The sequence below is a fragment of the Diadema antillarum genome, unplaced genomic scaffold (assembly GCF_040938485.1).
Source record: "Diadema antillarum isolate AM-2024a unplaced genomic scaffold, OU_Dant_1.0 scf00000117, whole genome shotgun sequence".
NCBI classification, from domain to species: Eukaryota; Metazoa; Echinodermata; class Echinoidea; order Diadematoida; family Diadematidae; genus Diadema; species Diadema antillarum.
In genome coordinates, this window is record NW_027271006.1 from 335,005 (window position 1) to 359,634 (window position 24,630).

Below are 24,630 nucleotides of genomic sequence, written 5' to 3' on the forward strand. Positions count from 1 at the left end.
AGTTTGACAATGATATAGGAAAGACAAAAAGTAACTGTCCCCAAGAAACTACTGCAAGATTTCTTTTTTTTTTCTTAAAAAATAAGCGGGACGGCAGTACCATGTGCAATATTTGCAACATCTGAGTGGCCATTAAGCAATAAAGAGAAACAGGCAATAAAAACCCTGTGATGAAATGACAAACCTTGATAGCTCTTATGATGTCTCTAGGTCCTGTCACACTTGGGTCAAACTCAAAGTGACCCCTACTGGTTGCTAGGGCAACCGCTGCTGACTTTACACCTGGCTGCTTCACGAGGGTTGACTCGATTAGATGCACACAGGATGAACACGTCATGCCAGATATCTGGAAGTATGGAGTAAAGTTCAGATGGAAAAGAGATTTTCACATATCACTTTGGAAACTAGAGAAGCACTCTGAGAGCGCAGATCTCCGCCAAGCATGCAGCCCATTTCCACCCGCACTGATCTTGAATACGCGCAGCCTGAACTCCCAAGTTCATTGACCCTACATGCCAAAATATCAAAAATCCTTCATAAATTCCCCCAAAATGCTTGGTTCACACCAAAAGTTAATTGTTTGTTACTTTTGTCATTCTCAACCTTTCCTGCAATTTTTAACCCAATCCGTTAACCATTTTTTTAGTTACTTTGCACACGGACAAACGAACAAACTAACTAACTAACAAACAAACCAACTGTAACGAAAACATAACCTCCCCCCTTGGAGGAGGTACACTACATGTACAAGTATGTTGTGTAATATACATGTATAACAATAGTTACGAACACCAACTTCTCACAGGGTATGCAATATACAAAGCGATAGGAACATTGGAACACTCATGTGACTGCTCCAGTTTGCACCATGTTCTCACTAAATAGGGAATGCTGCTCCCCCTCCCCCTGAAAAAAAACAAACAAAAACAAACACAGATAAATACTAAACTAGAAATGTCGCTTTGGCGACTGGTATGCCTCCGCCATAATGCATGATTTTCCCAATAGGTCTAGATAGTACATGTGGACACTGCGTGATTACATTTTCACAAAATTGGCAAAATATTTGAATGACAAGTTCATCACAAATGTGTTGAATGTTCACCTTCCTTGACGTAGGTTTAATTGGATGAATAGGAGAGCATGTATCTAGGGATTTAAGGACTTTAACTTGACTTTGACCCATTCATACATTTAGGCATTGAGTAATTTTCAAGGTACAGGTGTGGAGAAAAAGTGCAATTTCTGAATTGAATAGTAAATTGTTACCATTTTCATCTGGCCTTGACCCTAAAATTCATAAGATAATTACTTTCAGGTAGAACATGCATAATATGTACTAAGTTTCAAGGTAACTTGAGCCACTTCCGAGATATGGAGGAAAAAGTTAGTTCAGCACTTTCACTTGATCTTTGACCTTTTGACCTTTGAGGCAAAAAGAGAAAAAAAAAAACTTTCCAGAGAATTTCTATTACATGTAGGTTACACACGCATACACCAAGTGTAAAAAAACAACCCTGCTGGCATTGCATAAATATGAGGGTAATAGTAAAATTTTGAAGTCTTGCACTTGACCTTTGACCCCATGAACCCTACATTCTCTAGATAATCACTTCCAGTCAGTACGTGTATACTTGTATACTATGTTCCATGAAGATACCTTGAACAATTTTCCAAGGTACGGAGAAAAAAAAAGAAGTTTTGATATTTTTACTTGACCTTTTGACCTTTGACCTTTGACCTCATGACCCAAACTTTCACCAGAGAATCTTAATTGGGTAATACATGTATACACTAAGTTTCAAGAAAATCTCTTCAGGCATTCAATAGATATGGTGGAAATAGTGAAATTTTATGTATTTGACCCTGACCTTTTGACCTTTGACCTTTGACCTCATGACCCAAACTTTCACCAGAGAATCTTAATTGGGTAAAACATGTATACACTAAGTTTCAAGAAAATATCTTCAGGCATTCAATGATATGGTGGAAATAGTGAAATTTTATGTATTTGACCTTGACCTTTTGACCTTTGACCTTGAGCATGTGCACCCAAAAGTTGATAGGCACAACTTCACCCCCTAATACACATACATGCCAAGTTTCATTAGGATACCTCAACAGGTTTCGATAGTTACCTTGTCCACAAAATTCATTACGGACGGACGGAAGGACGGACGGAAGGACGGACGGACGGACGGACGGAAGGACGGACGGACGGACGGACGGACGGACAACCCGAAAACATAATGCCTCCGGCACCACTTCGTGGCGGAGGCATAAAAATAAAAATCCATCCCCAAAAGAAACAATGAAAAAAACAAAAACAAAAACAAAACAAAACAAAACAAAACCCACATCAATAATGGGGTTGCTGTCCTGACTGGTTACATTGAACAGCATAGTTGCTTGATTTGTTTTATTTTCTAATAAAAGGGGTTTGCTGAACTCCATTCATCTGTCAGTGTACACCATGGGGCACTGCACTTTGCACTGCCCACATTTCAGATGCATTGCTGGTGTAATACTGAATGTGAATCTCACTACACAATACAGATACCTTTTCCTGAAGCAAATAGTACATCATCACACATATTGTAGACCCTGATTTCTATCAAGGGATGTGATCAATCCATCATTTCACACCACTGCTAATTCTCTCTTGATAGATGATTTTTTTCACAGTGGCTGGCAGCCACGTTACCCCCCCCCCCCCCCCCCCCGCAATTCTGTGACGCATGATATTGTCTTGTGAAGTTGTGCCTTGGTGAATAGACTTGTGGCTAGAACAGCAGGTTGGACTGTACAGATTCCAATTCTCCTCTGTTCCCCTGGGGTCTGTTGCTTAAATTCTTTAGGCCTGAGGAAAACTTAGGTTGACTTATCACATAATTTTTCTTGTGTTAGAGTCAACGGCAGCATCATACTAACTTGAGTTTTCAGTTCTGGATACCGGAGTATTTCTCAGGTTAAACATTTTATGCAACAGACTCCTGGTGTTCTAGTAAGTAAATCCTAACATACTTCATTTTTACACTGTATCTACATGAAACTGAACGAATTCCAGAACACCTATGTAAGACTGCAATGGACAGACCTAGAAGCTCAACTGCCTTGAAGAGAGACTAACCTGTAGCTCCACCATGCCTTCCTTGTGTTTCTGCTCCTCATCATGTAGGACGGCAGTATTGAAGCCTAGGTCCTGTATCTGGTCTGCAATCTTGGAAGGAGACAGTATGTTTGGATTGAAGGTGACCTCAGCCTTCTGTGCCATGAGGGACACACAAATGGTTCTTATACCTTGAGGATTAAAACAAACACAGCACATGGTTCATCTTCAACAGGAGAGTTGGCAACAAAATGTGCACACTTTTGAGACTATCAGTTTGGAATTTAGAATTTACCCTGTGTTGTAAATATAATGAGAGGTATATTCAAAACACCATAATATGAATAGTAGTTTATCTCTTAGCTGCATGGACTCCATCAAGGTTTCCAACTTTAGAATACTCTTGACCTCTGCAATTTAGACTGAGTTAGTTCACAAATTTGAAGTCATATTTTTTTTTTTTACAGGTGAGCAAATGGTCCTCAGGCTATTCAATAAAGACAGACATCATTGTACAGTATAAAAGTTTTTATTCCTCAGAAGCCTCCCAATTCAGCAGCGGGTAGGTACAATATTACAGGATAATTGATCTTCAGATACCCAAGTGATGATATTTCCCTTACTGCCCGCAAGGAACAGAAGCCAGTACTAAATGTACATTTGTACATGAAACTGCCCTCTCACTGGCTCATTCAAAGCATGCTTGTTTCAACGTCAAAAAAACATTTTGCAGGAACACATGACAACTGATTACACAATCACACAACCAAATCCCTACTAAAACATTTTAATACTAAACAAACATAGCAACACAAGAGATTCTTATTACTGGTTGCCTGTTCTCTTATAATGTGTCATTGTTCATTATCACAAAGTAATTAAAACCCTCAATGATGTGACTTGATACCTTTCTGCTTGGCCATCCTGCCTTCAATTAAAGCCACACAGGAGCTGCAGGTCATTCCTGTGACCTGCAGGAAGCACTTCTCTGTGCCCTCCTCAGCAGGGGTCGGCTCCTGGGACATTTCCCTCATGAAAGCCCCACGGGAGGCATCGTCACTGGACGACGGCGCTTCACTTTGTCCCTGCTTTGAGCTCAGGGTGTGTGTTGGCGGACTGTGTGTGACGGGAGGACTGTTAAGGGGTGAAGACAAAACTTGGCAAGCATCTGTGCAGAGTAGAAATAATAACAAAGATAACAGGCAGAGATAAAAAATATTAACAAACACACATTCACTTTCAACCTTCAACATACTGAAGGCCCTACAGTGTAGAATGTATCATATAATTGTACATACTTGAAATGCAAGGCTTGACATTTATAGCAGCCAGGGGCCACCAGAAATAGATGATGGGCCACCACTTTTTAGGGAAAGATACAGTGTGTGTTTTGTTTCGGGTCACCATGCATACTGATACATATTTCATTGTCAGGCCACCAAGAGAAAAAGTTACCGGTACTGTCAAGCCTTGAAATGCAAACTCCATTACCATGGTTCACGGAGATGAGTCATGTTACACTGCATCACAGTTTACTGCACATGCCTGTCAATATTAAATATGTCTTTTTCCACAAGGAGAATTATATATAAAAATTAAATTTGACAACACTCATCATTATGATACCAAGCAAAATGCCCCCTAACACAATGAAGAATACTAGATACAGTGTACACCATTATAAAGTGAAAACTTTTATTTTAATAGCATCATGAAGCTTTTTGGTTGCAAGGCCAATTTAAAGTGAAATATGCACTTTCATCCGGATCACAGTCTTCTCTTGTACCAAATCTGATCTTATGTACACAAAGCTGTGTGTGTGTGTGTGTGTGTGTGTGTGTGTGTGTGTGTGTGTGTTCTATTTTTTTAAGGAGTCAAAAGGGGCCTGAGCTTTCAACCCCAGCGGAATCTTCGTCAGAGGCAAAATGACAAACAGGCAGGGAAAGCAATCACATATATAATAGGAATTCACACAACAAGATTACTATTGATAATATCATTATCATTATTATCATCATTACTACTAAACTATGTATACATGTACAGTACTGTATATTTGATTATTTGCATTTGTTGGTTGACTCTCACTCTCTTTTTGTTGTCTCTTCTACACCTTACGAGGGCTTACTGTTTGCTCAGCCCCCCCCCCCCAACTTCCCCTTGCTGTTGCTATAACACTCTTTTTCTTTATCTATCCCTCTGATTGTTCCTTATCTTGTTTGATGTTGCCTCCTTATTCATCCTTTTCCTTCAATGGTTGCCCCCATGGTCCTCAGGATTATTACTGACCCTCCTCTGCCTTTTGTCTGTCCTCTCTCCTCTGCCTTTTGTCTGTCCACCCTCCTGCTCTAATCCCCCTCCCTTTACCAGTTGGGCTCCTTGCCCATGACCTACAACCTTCTCCTTTTGTTTTCTATGTTCTGTGTACAGTACCCAGCCTGTCCCTGACTGTTCTTGTTGTGTGAAGTCCTTGATATGTGATTGCTTTCCCTGCCTGTTTGCAATTTTGCCTCTGATGAAGATTCTGCTAGGATCAAGAGCTCAGGCCCCTTTTGACTCCATTTTACTCCATTGGCTCACCACTATTGGATTTAAGCAGTTTTCAGCAGCCCTTTTTACACTATTTTTTTTCCTATGAATATAGTCAAGTGTGAAATTCATGAAAGGCTTAAAGGACAAGTCCACCTCCATATAAATGTGGATTGAGTGAATGCAGCAATATCAGTAGAACACCTCAGTGAAAGTGTGGGGGACAGTCCCTTCAGAAGTTATGAATTTTTAAAGTACCAGTACATTGTATCATCTGCAGAGTCACTGCTGGATGAAAGGACTACAGATGGGAGTGTGTGATGTCACATACATGTACATACAATGTAGAATGATACAAGACAACTGTAAAGGAAAATATAAAGAGAATTTTGCATTTTCTTTTTGAAGAAAGTGCACATTTCCTCGACTTGTGACTGATGTACAGTACGTGGATATTACTCCCCCTGCCTTCTGAAAGAGGAGAATCAAGTGTTATTTTATTATGCGAGAAAAGTGAAAATATGTTGAATTTCCTTTATAAAAATTTCTTACATCGTTCTATACATGCGACATCAAAAGCTCTAGTTTAGTCTTCTCATCCATCTTCTCATCCAGCAGTGAGTGAGCAGAAACTTCAAATATTCCTAATTATTACACAAATCGTCCCATTTTCCTCAAACTCTCACTACTGTGCTCTACTAATATTGCTGCATTCACATGTCTATGAAGGTGAACTTGTCCTTTAATACACTACAAAATGAACATTCTAAGTTTGAGTACTAGAGCACACACAGTATCTATGGATGCAACAGTGTTTGTAATTTTTTTCTGTACCTTCACAGTATTTCTCTCAAATTATTCAAAAGATCTATGCACTACTGCACATGTTTTTGACAGCTTTGTGATCTACAAGCTGTAGTACCGCAAATTTTATGTATAGTCTGACAGTATACTTTATCCCCCTCTCTTGAGTTAATACCACCATGCATGCCCAAAATGGAGCACTACAGAGCTTGTGTACCAGATTGTGATGGAAGTTAGTGTATTGTAGCAATTAATCAAATGTACTGCAGTACTGTAGTCTGTAGATGTGTACGGGTACATTGTCTACCCTGTATATCAACAGCTCTGTATTTGTTTTGGTGACAGAGAGGAGTTATTTAAAATGAAAGTCTGTATACATGTACATAAAACAGACTTTAATTTTAATTAACTCCTCTCTGTCATCAAAACAAATACAGAGCTGTTGATATACAGGGTAGACAATGTACACATATTGTGATAAATAATCAATGCTGCAAGGGTTAAAGAAAAAAGTATAAAAAGTGTGATACAATGTCCAGACTTTCTGGGAGGGTGAAGTTAACGGGTAAGTACAAACTGTAGGATCTGGGCCCCATTTCATTTAAAAAATTGATATGATAGCAACTCTTGCTGGAATGACAATTGTCATAGTAACGACAAGAATCTAGCTTACTGATTGGCTGTTGCTATTGGAAGTTGTCATTTCAGCAAGAGTTGCCATCCTAACATCTTTTATGAAATGGGTCCCAGGAGATCTCAAAGCTTAAAATGTGAACTGTCCTTGCCTTTGGGGTTGACAACACATTTCTGCTGCACCATATACTGTAACATGAGGAATGTTCATGTGCATAAATTTCATTTCCCAAAATCAAAATGCAAGCAACAATAAATCCTGTCTAGATTATAGATGGGAATTGTTGCTTTTGTATACTATGCATTGAATGTCACTTGCAATTTGCAAAGTACCAGTATGTGAATTGTATGTAATCAAAAATTCCCATTAAGAATTTCCAGCTGTACATTAAATTGCACTCCACCCCAATGACTGAAATAAATTCATCACAATTTCAAATTTGAGTCGTGAAAACAAACAAAAAAATCTTGCAAAATGTTACATTCAATGGACAGAATTGAATCTAAATTACAATAGGAAAATGATCACAGTTTTTCTCCAGTGATTCATGGTGAAACACATACAATGTATAGTACCGTATGTACATGTATACAATGTACAGTACCATAATTTATCAATGTCTATAGTGCAGACAAATAATTGCATCTATAATGTAATTGAGAACAAGAACTTTTTAGGACTGTTAGTGTTACCTTGAATTGTGACATCAAAGCCCATATCACACACCATGTCTCGCAGCTGTTGTGGAGTAATGTGAACAGGATCAAAGGTCACGACAGCATTTTCATCAGCAAGGCTCACTTTCACTGACTTGATATCAGGGTTGTCGGACAGAGTTCCTTCAATACTTTTCACACAAGAGTTGCATGTCATGCCCTTTACACTGAGAACCACTGTCTTACAGATGTCTTCTTGTGACGGCTCAGGCATGAAGCAGTCAAATCCCATATCGTAGATTGAATCTCGCATGGCAAGAACGGTGGTGACCTTGGGGTCAAAGGTCACCTCTGCAGTTTTCCCTTCCAGCGACACCTTGATGGAGGTAAGTCCAGGATGGTCGGCCATCTTTCCCTCTATTGTCTTTACACACGAGTTGCATGTCATGCCCTCCACACGCAGAACTGCTGTCTGGATGTCGTCATCCTTTTCGTCATCGTCATCGCTGTGCGGTAGCGTGGCATCAAAGCCCATATCATATATTGCCAGGCGAATCTCCTCTGCCTTCACTCTTGATGTGTCATACTTCACATCAGCGATTTTGTCCTGCAGTGAGACCTTGATGCTCCGAACTCCTGCTAGGGATCCTATTTTGTCTTCGATTGACCGCACGCAAGAATTGCATGTCATCCCCTCGATACCGATGATGACCATTGCGAGCACTGGGCTATTGACTGACTGGCTGGTAGCAGGAAGTGTTGCCTCGAAGCCCATATCGTAAATGGCTTCCCTCAATGTTTTTGGGTTGGTCAGGGATGAGCCGTACATAATCACCCCTTCTTGGCGGTCCAGAGACACTTGTATTGTTCTCACACCAGGAAGTGTACCCACATGGCCTTCTATGGACTTTACACAAGAATTGCATGTCATTCCTTCAATACGAATAGCAACGATGTCCGCATCCTGTTCACTAGATGTCTTCCTGTTCAATCCAGGCATGGTTTCATCACTCAAAAGAACAGCTGCTTGGAACCCCATACCATTCACCTCCTTGGTAATCCTCTCCAGAGTGATGACTCTGGCATTGAACAGAACAACAGCCTGACTTTGGGCGAGTGACACGCTTATCTTCCGCACTCCTTCAAGTTCCCCAATCTTGCCTTCTATTGACTGTACACATGATCCGCATGTCATCCCTGTGATTGATAGAATGCCACAAAGATGCTGGTGATCGGTATTATCTAGGCTGGCCTCAAAACCCATGTCGTAGATAACCTCTCGCAGCGATGCAGGATCGATATGGTGGGGTTCAAAGGATACGAGTGCTTGTTTATCCGTTAAGGATACCTGAAAATGGCACAAAGACCAATAGAGAAAATGACAAGAAAAAACACTGATGAAATTACCCCTATTGCGGCTGTGTGTTTAGCTATCAATCTTGTACAGAATGTCTGCAGTTAATTACACCTTATCACAGCCTGACTAGACTTTACGCTTGTCACACTAACATTTTATACAAAACACATTGTAGCACGATGGGTGGACACTAGAATGCAAAGTGGACTTTACCCCTCAAAACTTCTTGATAAAAACAGGATTCCTTCATGTACCTTAACATTTCCTTGTGGTCACGATTGGTGTCATTACGTTTAACATTTGTCGGGCTCTATTTTGTTTATATTTTTAGAAGTGATGCCACATGTTATAGCAGAGAGGTGGGGTCTCACCTCCCTGGTTATAGAGTATCAATTGACTGATTTCACTGGATATTCTCAAATCAAATACACAATTACATACACAGCAAGGCAGGCATCATACACTGTAGTTTGGGAGGTACTGGTTCAAAATATCCTTTCAAATACTGAGAAATTACATTCAATAGTACTAGTGTCTCGTTCTGGTATTAAAAATAATGCTCTTTCAATATATTATTAAAAAAAAAATCACATTGGAATCCCCAATCAAATGCCATAAAATGTGCACACCAATGTATGCATGCAACAATTGCTTTGCATTCCATGTTCAGTTTAGAGCATACACTGTAACCTAGATCACAACTTGCTTCATGATATTAATTGAGACTTGTATTTATTTGGTCAAAGCATTGCCTCTTAAATCAAAACAAATACATATGCATAAAAGATGTTTCTTTCCTCATGGCTTTTTCCACTGCACATTGGGAAAGCAAAACATTATCAGACAATCTCGATTTCTGACTTCATTCAGGTGTTTACTTGGCTACTGACAAAACTATGCATCAGATAAATGGGAGAAAGAGGAGTATCTGTACAAACAGAAACACTGCCTAGCCTGATGTACATTGTATGCAGCACTAAACAGCTTTTACTGTAGTACCATCAAGGAGATGGGGAGAGACCTCCTTGGTACAATCACACATATTAGGTTTTGTGTGGATTCAGTTGATGTGTAAAGTGTATGATGTCACTCACCGTGAAATACCATACAACTGTATACCCAGGCTAGATGCTACCAGGGATGTCAAGTTCAAAAAATTCTTATGAGTGAGATTGTCATGACTCTTCATCTCGGCGAGGGAATGTGCGCACAAGCGAGGGTGTGGGAGGGTTCCCCCCCCCCTTGCCTCCCACGGTACGAGCTTTTTCAATTTTTAGCTCTTAATGGTGCGATTTTTTTACTTATTTTGAAAGACAAAAGGAAAATATACCTTCAATTGTAACTATCACTTTAATCCTTCGAGCTATGCTCCTTATTATGGGCCCAAATTGCAGACGTTGCCCGATGCGTAAGAGAAATGGGTGCCATGCGTGAGATTGTGAGACGACCCCTAAATGCTTGAGTCTCACTCAGAATGCGTGAGACTTGGTACACTGTATGTAGCTCTGTGCTACTGCTGATAACTGAATATTACACTGTATCTTCTTCTTCTTTTTACCCCAAGACAGTGTCTGCACCATTTAAAGATCATAGACCACATCGCTGGTACTGCAACCTTTGACATTTGAAAGTGACATGCACGTTTGTTATCTTCTGTCAGGGCATTAAAACAAGCTTACATCAGAGAAGCACAGTACCTGAGGGATTGCGGACAATGTGGAACATGATTGATCACTTTGTGTATTCCCAGTAATATTCTGGTTGAGGTGAGGATTTATCTTTTAACATTTTGTGAGATATTCAGAAACCACTCTGATGAGGTACACTGTATCAAAGAGCATGCAATTCTAAAAGGGGAATCAAAAGTTTACTTGATGAAAATCTTTTTTTTTTTAAATGGCTGAGATATCCAAAAACAAAGTGAAAAAAAGAGATCCTGATAAAAGGTGTGGCCTGTCACCTTTTATTATCATCAATTTTTGTTTGATATACATGTATTCTTGGTCATTTGAAAACCAATTTTCATCAAATAACATTGAATCCTTCTTCATGCTCTTTCATAAGGTTTCTCATTATCTCACTTAGGAATGTTGAAACCTGAATCCCCACCTCAACCAGTACTGTACAGTCCCTTTCAGCTCTTTCTCAAATTATTGGTTTTCCTTCATCCTCCACTTTTTTGCTCATCTCCAGTCATTGGTAATATTCATCACCATGCATCACAAAACCAACAAAAAGTGGCACACCCTAATATCATGTGAGACATAAAATGGGTGAAATGAGTAAACCAACTTGTAGTCAATCCTGAGTCTTTCATATTTACTGAAATTATGAGCAATTCTTCGTCAGCATTATTTCAAAGTTTGGGATGATGAAACAGATGGAGAGCTGTAATTTTCACTTTGTCTCAGAGAACACCTGTTGGTATAATAGTGTAATTTAATAGTGGTAATTAGTTTTAATATATGTCTTACATGTAGGTGCCCCTTTTCATTTCTTAAAAATCCCCTTATACTTGTACGTTACACTCTTTTTCAACACACGCACTCTTCACTTTCACAGCCCCCCTCTGGATTTATGTACACTTAAAACGGATACTGCCCTGACAGTTGGTATTAGTCATGGACTGAACATATCATTACAGCACAATGTATCCATTCATTGCTGATGCTACAACAATGTACAATTTTTTACACTGTAGAGTGTTTTTCATCTTTTGTTGTTGTTGTTGTTATTGTTGGGTTTGTTTGTTTTTTGTCCTATTCATTGCACAGCTAGCACGGCTTGGTAATATCAAGTGCTATAAACCCGAAGTTTCAGTCTCTTTTCTCACTAAACACACTTTTTTTTGGTGTGTGCCTGTTTATCAATATATTTTTTTCAAGCAATATCTTTTTACCAATATTTTTATTTTTGCCAATATTTCTATTTACCAATATTTAGACATGTACTTGTACATTAAGTAGGTTAAGTGAGTCCATTTGAATTGAGTCACGTCACCAGTATCATTTTAAAGCTAAAAGTCTGCTCATTCAGAATTTGCCCATAACTAATTCATGTCTGGTGACTTTTTGTTGGTTTTGTGATGCAAGGTCAATGTAGCGACATGATGCGTGTATAGATCTACAACTTACGTGTACATGAACTTCCATGGACAGCTACTGTAAAACAAGAAATTTTCGCGTGCATTTTAATTTCGCGAATTTCGCGAGCGCCAAGATTCGCGAAATTAAAATGCACACAAAAGTTCTTGTCTACGCTATATGCATTGAATGCCAGTGGCAGTTCGCGAAAATTTCATGCCGCAAAAAAGGCCGTCGGCTCCAATTCGCGAAAAATTCATGCCGCGAATATGTCATGTTTTACAGTACTTGTAATTAATCTGTAAATCCAACCATATAAACATTGGTATCCTTCAAGACATACAAGTATTTTATATGACCCTATCTTGATCTATCCACTTTTTAGATCCCAGCTAGATAAAAGCATCCCTCTAGCCTTTAACAAATCAATTTTGATTTATGGCTGAAAAAGCTGCCTATTAAACATATCGTATGCTAGCCTTACAATACATTGTACACATTCTCTCTCTCTCTCTGTTATTTTGCATGTACTGTATGTTTGCCTTTACAGTACACAGTCCCCCCCCCCCCCCCCCCCCCCCGCCTTTTGTTTCTCTTTCCCTAAGCAGCCGCTCCATAAAACTTGGCATTGATCATTATTGATGTGTGGGGAAGAGTACAAAAATATTTTCAAGGACAACACTTAACCCATAAAATTTTGTATGTCACATCATTCAATGTGTACATCTCTTGATGCGTACACCAGTAGAGTGTGTGCACGGACATAAACACACTGTGCAGACTGTAGTGCATTTACATGGTTGATGCGAATTTGATTGTGGGTCATGCACAGGAAAATTCATGATGAATATGATTTGCAGACTTTTTAACAGTTCTCTGAATCTGATACACGATATCATTTTCTTCTTTTTTTTTATTTTGGTCTGCAAGTTCATTTAATCTAAAAGAAGAATATTATGCAGTACATGTACATTGTACATGTCAATAATCATACAATTGCAAAGTGTACGCCTCATTTCTGTTCAGGTTCAGAAAAGAAAGAGGAAAACTGATGCACAACTGTACCTACACTGTAGAATTGTAGAGTATTAATCCGTTGAGGACGGTTTGATTTTGTTACAACACGCATTTCCCATAGACAGTTGCCCGAGTATACTCGGGACTCGTCCTCAAGGAAGTAAAGAACTTGCATCTCTTACAATGTCAGGGCCAAGACCCTATCGTAACAGCCGTTCTCGTCATTGTTGATGCATAAATTGATAAGGGCGGCCTTACCTTAACAAGATGAACACCATTGCAGTCTCCTACTTTGTCTTCTATGGCCCTGATGCAAGAATTGCAGGTCATCCCATCCACATTTATCACAGCAACTTGCAGGTGATGGCCTCCACTCTCTGTCGCCATGGTGATCTAAAATGAGAATAGTGTCTGACAGTAAGGAAAACATATTACATCTCACGGACATTATAGGTCTACTAATTCACTGGTACATTCCTGGACTTAATGTACATAAGTAGACGAGTTTTCTTTTCAAGATCAAGGTGCAATATACAGTAAGTCCTTGCCTGATTGCCCAGGGCAAGTAAAAATTAAAGGGGGCAAGTGTTGTGAAACATTGTGACAAAAAAAAAATGCCAGAATTGGGCAAGTAAAGAGTTTTGAAGCCATTTCTTCATTTATCATTATTTTTTTTTTACAGTTCCCTCATACAACCCGAGGAAATCAATCATACAAGAGCCTTGTGAAAACCACTTTTTAGACTCATGCAATGCATGTATTTCATTTCAGCAACTTTCAAAAATTTATGTGGATAAACCCAATGCAAGGCAACACCAACATTCAATCATGCCAAGTCTTTTATTCCAACGTTAAAAAAAAAAAAACCTGCACAACAACAGTTAAATGTCTTGCCTATTCAAATAATCATGTTTTATTAATTAAGGCTTCAACTTACAATCAACTACTTTCTGATCATTTTGGACTTTTGGGGGCCAGTAGAATTCATGTTCAGGCAAGTGTTTTGCAACAAATGAAAATCTGCTTGCCCAACCAGGCAAGTGGTTAAAAAAAAAATCTATCACCCTGAAGATAAACATTGTAAACATGTTTTTGATGTGTACTGTATGAGTATTTTTCTCTCTCTCTTGGTTCTTTCCAGAAAAAAAAAACAACTATAAGGTAAGGCTCCTACGAACTACAGCTACACATGCACAGCTTTCAAAGTCACTGATCATACTGTACATACAGTGTACACATTGTAAGTATGTATAAAGTGAGGTCTTATGGAAATGTTCTTTTAGTATGTTACAGTGCATGGATATCAAACTATTACAAACAGACTGGTTTTGTAATGATATTCAGATTATACCGGTATGCATGATTTGTTTTAAAAAGCTGTCCTTGCCAACCACAAAGCTTGTCCTATAGTAATTGTTGTACCAAGCAACAACTAACAGTGAATTCCTTCCCATGGGAGGGAGCTGGTGAATAGAATTCATCAAATGCTCTGTACGAGGCTGTAGTAAACTAAATATCCATAAATTCAATACATTACAGAATCTGTGAACTGAGCCCATTTCATCAAAATGAATTGTGTATTATGCACCATATTGTATTTCCTACACTTGAATACATTTGTCTTTGCAGACAGATGTACATTGATTTAAGGTTTTCTTCATAGATGGCAAAGTATTACACGACTTCACCTCTTTAATACAGAATTGGCATTCATTGAAAAAAAAAAAATAATAATAACCTCATTGTCCAGATCAAAATACATTGTACATTGCACCTTGAATCAGCTGGCACTCCTGCAAATTATTAAAGACTAATAATGGCCTGATCATCATATTGCAAATTTCATTCTTGCAGTGATCAAAAGCCAAATTGACCATTCAAGTAGATACACAATACAATTGCACATAGTTTGATCTCATACACTGTATGGCCTACAAAATACAAAAAATAAATGTACAGCTGTACTACAACATTGTATTTAAAGAGACATGTATACACATGTATCAAACCCAATATACCATTGGCACATAGTATCTACTGTATGATGTAAACTACAAGTTTCAGTTTGATCAAGAACAATTCATCATTGCAACACTGGTACAAAGTTTGTACTTTAATAACTTGTTTGAACATCTGCCAGTTTCCCTCGGATCTCAGCTTCAAATCTACTTAGTGTAAAATCGTATTAAAGAAGCAGCCTGTGAGCTTCTTTATTATCATCTAACACCAAAAAAATAGTACATGTACATGATGTACACTGTACAGGACCCCGCAGGCTAATCTGCTTTGTTTGTGGGTACAGAACAAGATGGTGTCTGAAATCCAGTTCCTCACTGGACATTGCCCTAAAACATTATCAAACGCACCTGTCTTTATTTACAAAAATAATGACAAGCTGAAAGCAGACCTTTCAAATTTATAGCAAATTATCAAAATGAACATGGTTTTATACCTACGTTGTATACCCCTTTCATATCTGGCATCCTCGGATGTCATGCCAGACTCGAGTCTGGGATGAACACGGCGTGACTGCCCTCCCAAATCCTTGTAAACACGAGGTACAGCCCGCGGTACCCTTTCATATTGATCTCGAACACGGCACGAACTCGGCACACGTTCCCATAGCAACCCGCTTGGGATACGGTTCCGTGATAACTTGCAGCCAGCTTCCCGCGCTTTTTGTCATGAAAGCGACAGTCTGGCAGTCCACCAAAATGCCGAATCCACAAATTTTTCGAAATGCATTACAGCAATACATTTTACAACTGAGAGCAATCAGTACAGTGTATGCATAGCCACTGATGGCAGTCGTCAGTAATCATGTTAATTACTAGCGCAGACTGACCTAATTCTAAGCAGGCACACCTAATTGCCTTGCAATTTTACATGTGAAATGAGCGTAGAAATTGTTTAGATATTAATAAAGCATAAACTAATTATTTTGTAGTCGACACATATTTTATTTTTTGTATTATGTGATAATTTGTTGTTCTTACAAATTTGATACCTCTGCTAGTTGGCAAACAATTTGCCATGGCATATAATATACGATAAATAAACGATCATTGTATGTTGACAAAGCACACACGTGTACTGTTCACATACTAGCGCGCTCGCAGTTGTGTTTATCTGAGATTTCCAGTTCCGGTTGTATGCCGTGTCCGGGCAGCGTCTAGCACAAACACGGCACGTCCTCCGGAGGACGTGCCGTGTTTGTGCTAGACAGTCTAGCACGAACTTCACGCTGTGTTCATCCACTGTTCGTGCTGTTTTAAGGCTGAGTCGAGCTTTCATATTGACAGTGGTCTGGGATGAACACGGCACGTCCTCCGGAGGACGTGCTGTGTTTTTGGCAAATATGAAAGGGGTATAAGATATTATATCCCTCATGTGAAGCTTCTTGCCATATGATTGTACAGAGCACGAACATGGTGTAGTTTTACTAGCTAGCTACGAGCAGCTGGATGCGGTGCAATTGGTTACTAGCCAGAGGGATATAGTACTTTTGGGAATCCATGATTTGCACCCAATCGTGATCGTGTGATCGATATCTACATTTCTCACTTAAGAATGTACGCAGTGCGCGTAGTAGCGATACTTTTGAGCGACAGTCCTGTGGCTTGTAGCTAGCTAGCTCGTAAGCATGCGAACGCTAAGAGAGAGCGCGGAGCGCTCGGTGTGCGACAGCATTACAGAAATCTGTGGTGCGATGGCGCAATGGCGTGGGTGTGTAACGTTAGTGGACGTGTGATCAATGACTGCTTCAAGTAACGGAAGAATGATCGCAGGAGGACACCATATCAGGTATGAATTAGGAATAAACTAAAACCGATTTTGAAGATGATCTGGGTAACGAAGCCGCTTTAGGCCTACTTCTAACGTAGTCCTGGACCTCCTCGATCTTTCGGAGTTTTGCACGCTGTAGTGTAGCTCTGTGTAGGAATCAACAACAGCGCAGCGGTGTCGTTCGCTACGCGCTGCACGCACTGCTGCTGCACTGCTACGGCCTAACGTTAGATTTATCGTTCACAAAACCTGCACACTTTTCCAAAAGGGAACCGTCATTACTCTAGTAAAATGCTCGAGAGGGATATAAAACAAATATCGACTGCTTTCTTTCGGGCCATGGTAAAACTATTTGACCTCGGTGATGTCTCAACAGTGCCATGTCCCTCGACTTCGTCTCGGGACATAGCACTGTTGAGACATCACCTCGGTGCAAATAGTTTTACCATCTCCCTCTGCAGCAGTCGATATTTGTATACAAGTTTTCGAGGAAACAGAGTGGTTTACATTATGAAAGAAATACTGTAGGTTAGAATGATGATTAGAACAATGAATTGATTGTAATTTAATATTAATGATCACAATGAGCGGTCCATAGACATGGTACCCTGGAAACTGTGATTTGCATGGGAGTTCTAGCAAGCACGCGAAGCCTTATTCTTTAACCCTAAAAAGACTGGGCTATTTTGGTAGCTTGAAAGACTGGGGGGGGGGGGGGGGGGGGCTAAAGGGCCCCCCCTAAGATCTCGGCCGTGGATCGCGCGATCGCCGCGGAAATTTGCACAATGGTAGTGTGCGATGTAATCTACAAGATCGTATATTTAAATTTTACAAAATTGTCTTCTTTACTTTATTTTGATTAATTATGCTAATTTATGCAAGAAATCAGACTCTTTGATCTATATCAGTAAATAAAGCTCCAAAAGTGCTCATTTTTCGTCTAATTTTTCTTTGTGGCATTCTTAGCAAATGTACTTGAAAAAAAAATTTGGTATCAAAATTAATTTCTTATTTATTTTATTGTATTATGAATTTCTTATGCATTTCTTTGTTTTTTCGACTTTTTGTTTTTGTTTTTTTAACAAAATTTGTGGCAGACACTTTTTGAAGCATAATACTCCTAAAACAAATTAATTTTAGCCATTGAGAGTAAAAATAAGCATATTTATATGAACCATGTGAAAAAAACTCAATTTGCATTGACTTTGTACACAAAATCACATTTTTGAGCCATTTTCGGCCTCACGTGCATGTACAAAAAGTTATGTAACTTCAGAACCGTACCCCCTGGCGTCACAAATTTGGTGTCAAAATGTGCGGGAAACTTGAAAGAAAAAAGTCATAGAGCATCGCGGCGAGAGCATTGCGTGTTGCAGAGTAATCGCGCGAAATGTCGAGGGGGGGCCTTTTAGCCCCCCCCCCCCCCCCCGTCTTTTTAGGGTTAAGCTTTGTTCCATGTCAATCAAACTTGTATACTATTCACTTGCTATGCACCAACAAGCAGCTAAAGAATTCGTTGTCAGATGTAAAACACCTTTCTAAAGACTGGTGGTGAAGTATCCTTGCCATTAGACAATGAGACAGGCGGCCATTTTCCTGCAAAACCCCACATCAATAGCCCCCCCCCCCATCTCCCCTCCCCCTCCACTCTCAAGTAACAGGCTGTATCAACTTCCCCATTTTGCAGGCACAAACCCTTGCTGGTCGTAAAAGAGTTTGCACCAAGATGGCAGGGCTGCCAACTCTCACGCAATCAGCGTGAGACTCACGCAATTCAACCAATTTTGACTGTCTCACTCTGATAAACGAAATCTCACGCTAAACCCCCAAAATGGAATGTAAAAAAAATAAATATATCTCTAAATTCTCTGATATTCCGAATATCGATATGCCCAAGCCCAAAGTTTCGAGATTTTCCCGCGCGGGTGTAAAGCTTAACCAATAATAATCGTTTTCGGTTCGCGCGCAAAGACGAGCTATTGGATTACGATTGGTTTCTACCATACCGCGTGAGCGTAGCTTGTACTTATGGCAAATTACAGTATGTATAGCAATGACGTGTGCTTTACATCGCTTGACGTACTGTGTACATACTAGTAGTACGTACGTTCGTACGGCCGCACAGCAGGCAGCCATGCGCTAGCCAGGAGGTCGCTCCGCTCCCACTGGCGTAGCCAGGGGGGGGGGGGGGGGGGTGGGGGGGGCGACGGGGGCGGTCGCCCCCCCCCCCCCTAAGATTTGGACCGGGGATTTGGGAGGCGGAAAAAAAATGCGTGTATACTGTATGCATGCACATGAAGCGGGTCTCCTTTGCAACCTTTCATCAAATAAGATATTTTTTTTTAATATTTCACTCAAAGTGTGCACCAGATCGTTGAATTTCAATTCAAAATATGCAAAATCTCTCGTGCTTGGGAGGGGGTATCCCCCTCCCAAACCCTCCCCCTCTGTGCCTCTTTCCCTAGCCAAGTACACTTTTTGGATTCACAAAAAATTCTGAATAATTCTGAGTGCACAAGACTTATCACTTATATTCCGAAAACTGAAGGTTCCCTCATGTATCTTCAGGGGAATTTCCCCTTTTAATCGACCCTTTCCTCCCTCAGCCCCCCCCCCCAAAAAAAAAAATCAGGTTTTTTTTTTTTTTTTTGGTGATTTCTCAAATGTTGATTCCATCAAATATGCGTATACGAGATATCTCAATTTCAACCTTAAAAAGATAAAAGCTCCATCGGAAGGGAAGGGTGGAGATAACACTCGCCCCCCCCCCCCCCCCCCCCCCCCGGCCATGCAAAGAAGTAGACTGTGGCTATACCCAGATCGCTTTATTTCAATTCTAAAAACGCAAAAGCAAAAGCAAAACACCCCCTCCCACACCCTACCCTCCCCCTCGCTCGCATCCGCTCGCTCGGGTTCAGTCGCGTTCATAATATTCAGTGAAAAGAATTAATACAAGAAGTGTATTTGAATAATACCATTTTATAGGCAAATTGTTCAATAATAATCTACACTAAAATATACTGCTACCTTAAAGGGAAGATAAACCCTAAGAGCAATGTGGATTGAGTGAAAGCAGCAACATTAGTAGAACACATTAGTGAAAGTTTGAAGAAAATCGGACAATCGATGCAAAAGTTATGAATTTTTAAAGTTTTGGTGTTGGAACTGCTGGACGAGGAGACTACTAGAGGTTATGACGTATGAGTGGACAACAATACCAAGAAAATATAAAGAAAATTCTACAAAAATCCATTTTTCATGAAAATTACAAATTCCATCAGCTTGATATTGACATATGTTAAGGGTAGCAATTATTCCCCCTGCTTTCTGAAAGAGGTTGGTCCATTGCTCTTTCATAATTCTAGAAAAGTGAATTTTTGTTGAATTTCTGTTATATTTTCTTTGTATTGTTGTCCACTCATACGTCATATCCTCTGGTAGTCTCCTCATCCAGCGGTTCCAACACCAAAACTTTAAAAATTCATAACTTTTGCATCGATTGTCCTATTTTCCTCAAACTTTCACTGATGTGTTCTACTAATGTTGCTTTTTTTCACTCAATCCACATTGCTTTTTGGGTTTACCTTCCCTTTAAACAAGTGGGACTGTTTCACGTCGATAAAACGCGCAAAAACATGCATCAAATTGCACCATTTGCAACATCAAAATGCAAAAAGTTCTTACTGTGGGAGGGGGACACCCCCCTCCCACACCCTCCCCTACCCCCTCGCTCGCTCCGCTCGCTCGGGTTCAGTCGCGTTCATTATATTCAGTGAAAAGAATTAATACAAGAAGTGTATCTAAATCATACCATTTTATAGGCAATTGTTCAATAATAATCTACATCAAAATAACTGCTACCATAAACAAGTGGGACTGTTTCACGTCGATAAAACGCGCAAAAACATGCATCAAATCGCACCATTTACAACATCAAAATGCAAAAAGTTCTTACCGTGGGAGGGGGGACACCCCCCCCCACACCCTCCCCTACCTCCTCGCTCGCTCCGCTCGCTCGGGTTCAGTCGCGTTCATGATATTCAGTGAAAAGAATCAATACAAGAAGTGTATCTAAATTATGCCATTTTATAGGCAAATTGTTCAATAATAATCTACATCAAAATAAACTGCTACCATAAACAAGTGGGACTGTTTCACGTCGATAAAACGCGCAAAAACATGCATCAAATTGCACCATTTACAACATCCAAATGCAAAAAGTTCTTACCGTGGGAGGGGCGACACCCCCCTCCCATACCCTCCCCCCCCCCCCCTCGCTCGCTCCGCTCGCTCGGGCTCGGTCGCTTCGCTCCCTCGCAGACTAACCGCCCCCCCCCTAACATGAAATCCTGGCTACGCTGTTGTCCGCTCCCTCGCTCGTGCAGTGTCTCACGCCAAACTCTCACTCAAGGTTGGCAGCCCTGAGATGGTCATCACTGGCACTGTAACCTCTCCTAATGTTGGGAGAGGTTACACAGTACAGTCCAGTGAGGAAGCAACCTGAACTGCGACCAACTCCAACGCAGTTACGTTTAGACTCTACATGTAGTGAATTGCACGTTTCACCAGAATTTAAGTTATTACATTTTGAGATTAACTTGAAATCATGGGAGGATGTGTGTGACTTCAATAACATTCTAACTTTTAGTTCCAGTGTATTTTCGCACCCCTTCGTGAATTGATCTCCAAACATGCACAAGCTCACTTTAAATATCCAACAGGGCGAGGCACGAATAAAAATCTGCGTGAGACCAAAGTCCAATAGAAATTATGGAATATTCATGGTTTTAACACTTTTCATACACTTTTTCCTCTTCTTGCTTCTTCCAATCCAAGCAAGTGCAGTCAACCATCTGGTGTATTTTCGCACTGTTGGCAGGTCTGGTGTGGTGTATGTAAAGACTAAAGTGCCATGTAAATAAACTTAAAATAACTAGTACTACGTACATCTACTCTGATCTACATGATAACTAAGTGAAGCTAAAACACAGCATTCCCCTTCTATAGTAGGAGCTGTACACTAGTTTCTGTAGCTCGTGCCTTTAACTGTCAGCAGAGGTACATTTGATGAGGGCTTCTAGACAATTCTGGCAGAGAGTTCCAAAGCTTTATGGAGTCAGGAAAGAATGATTTCTGGTAGAGTAGGGTTCTTGCAAAGGGTATTTGAAGCTGTTGAGTGTCCACTGTTTGATGTTGTTACCGGCTACTGGAGTTGGTGCAACATCGTTGTCACGCTACTGTAATTTAAGTGAAAATTTTCACGGTGTTGAAATTTTCACGCATTTCGCACAACCCAAAAATAGCGCGAAAATAAAGGCACGTGAATATTTTTGTTCCTTCTTCTTCTTCTTCAGGTAGGGCCTAGTCCTGCATCCTACATACTTGAAGATTATTTACATCAATGTATTTATTTATTCATTTATTCAGTTTTCTTTACCCAGGGTAGCCCCATCAGTGGTTTAAACACTGTTATCCTAGGGGGCCCTGCAACAGAATGACAAAATATAACAGTTCAACAAACACAAAATAACAAATCAAGGACATTCCTTTTTACATCATAACATCAACACAACATCAATACTCTATATAAATAAAGAAATGCAAAATTAATCCTTGACGATAATAATACACAAACTCATATTATTTGAGGAAAAAAAATCCCGGGCAAAAATAATACCTTAACATTAAACAGGAATATCAAAAATACCCGAATTCTACCCCAAGTGAGATATGTATGCTCTTACGAACGCTTGAAGAGAGGTGGCGTTTCGGACTTCAGCGGGGAGCTGATTCCAAATACATGATGCATAGTGTGAAAACGATTTTTTTCCTGCTTGAGTTTTAACTTGTGGAATTATGAGACCATTATAACATGTGTTTCGCGTACGATATGAGTGTATGTTACCAAGGGGTGTGATGAGTTCTTGCACATATTCGGGCATGTTGCCATGAAGTGTCTAAAGACTGCTTTACAAGTGTTCAAATGCCACCTCTCTTCAAGCGTCATCCAACGTAACCTTCCAAGCATCTGGTTGGTTGGCACTGTGTGATCCACTCTCCTTACCACTCTGGCCATTTTCTTGTGTTGTTTAATGTGAGCAGTTTGACCATGCACAAGAACAATAATCAAAATACGGTAGGATTAATGCGTTCGCCAGGATTTTAGCGCTACTTTCGGCTATTTAAGTACTTCCACAGGCGTCTCAGCAATGCTAGTCGTGTGGCAATTTTTTTACAACATTCTTCAACTTGTTATTATTAGGCCTAACTACAGCTAAAAATAATAACAGGCATGATTCATGATGTGCATGCTGTGCTTGTGTGTATATTAGATCTAATATCTCTGGGTTCAAGTAAAAATTGATTAGCAGTGTCAGTCTACACTGCATAGCTTGTCATCAGCTTTGAGTTTAAGCCGGAAGGCTTACACTGATGGGGCTGATTATGTAATATTCTTAAATGATGTCAGGGGGCAGTGAGTTCCAAGTCCGCCTATTACACAGCCCAGTCGCTCAGTGCACAGCGTCTGGTCGGGCTAAAGTTCGCCATTCTTTTACTTACATTGTACCGGGTATGTTCCAGCCGTATCCGGGCAATTACCCCCAGAGGGCAATTACCCCCCGGCCAAATACTGGTTAGTGGTAAGGTTAGAGTAAAGATTAGGGTTAGGGTTAGGTTTATGGTTAGGAGCTTGGAATAGGGTTAGGGTTAGGTTCAGGATTAGGATTAGGATTAGGGCCAGGGAAAGGGTGCGGGGTAATTGCCCAGGGGGTAATTGCCCTAGACCCGTTCCAGCAGTTGATGACTTGATTCTGTGGAATTTAAAAACACGCAAAGCCAAAACTATTCTAATCCCGCCGAGCGCGAAAAATCAGTCGCACAAAATTTTGAGAACATTGCTAGGTCTAACGTTAGCAGTAAATTCCTGAAAACATTGATACGACTGTAACTAGAAAATAACACAACAACCTGCAACTTGTGCAAGTACTAGACTAGTAGTTCTTGACCTTGACCGACAGATCGGTCTGTATGTTCCACGGAGACTGCGTCTGTCTGGCTTCACGGATCCCCTCCTTATCAGTTCGGGAAACCCACTCACAAGGGGGGCCCCTCCTTATAAGTAACCCGTCCCCCTTATAAGTAACCCCGTCCCCCTTATAAGTAACCCCCGGGGCACCCCTTATAAGGAGTCTCCACGCTTTTTTGCAATGCAACGCGAAAATGAAAGGACTGCGGCAATTCGCTTGATTATGTCCATAAAGCTTCACAAGTTTCCTAGTTACTCACGAAATTTGAGCAAAATCGGTTTGAGGCATCATATCTAAAATCATGGATTTAAAATGCGATGTCAAACGACCCATGCGAATGCTGAAATGCGAGCGATTACTGGCGTGAGTGTCGCCAGGCGCGGCGGCGCGGCAATGCTTGAGTGCAGACGTGGCGACAGGTCAGTCGCCACGTCTGCACTCAAGCATTGCCGCGCCGCCGCGCCTGGCGACACTCACGCCAGTAATCGCTCGCATTTCAGCATTCGCATGGGTCGTTTGACATCGCATTTTAAATCCATGATTTTAGATATGATGCCTCAAACCGATTTTGCTCAAATTTCGTGAGTAACTAGGAAACTTGTGAAGCTTTATGGACATAATCAAGCG

The 24,630-nt window shown here is 40.4% G+C and overlaps 1 protein-coding gene across 1 annotated transcript in view; it reads right to left on the bottom strand.

Annotated features, from left to right (window-relative positions):
• Positions 1 to 24,630, bottom strand: part of LOC139719951 (copper-transporting ATPase 1-like) — a 53,417-nt gene that overhangs the window by 24,296 nt on the left and 4,491 nt on the right. The window contains exons 2-6 of the mRNA XM_071631330.1: positions 13,448 to 13,582; positions 7,769 to 9,080; positions 4,017 to 4,277; positions 3,131 to 3,300; positions 185 to 346 (exon numbers count right to left, since the gene is read on the bottom strand). Of these exons, the coding sequence (XP_071487431.1) occupies positions 185 to 346; positions 3,131 to 3,300; positions 4,017 to 4,277; positions 7,769 to 9,080; positions 13,448 to 13,576 (2,034 nt within the window). The 5' untranslated portion in view covers positions 13,577 to 13,582. The remainder of the gene's footprint in view (positions 1 to 184; positions 347 to 3,130; positions 3,301 to 4,016; positions 4,278 to 7,768; positions 9,081 to 13,447; positions 13,583 to 24,630) is intronic.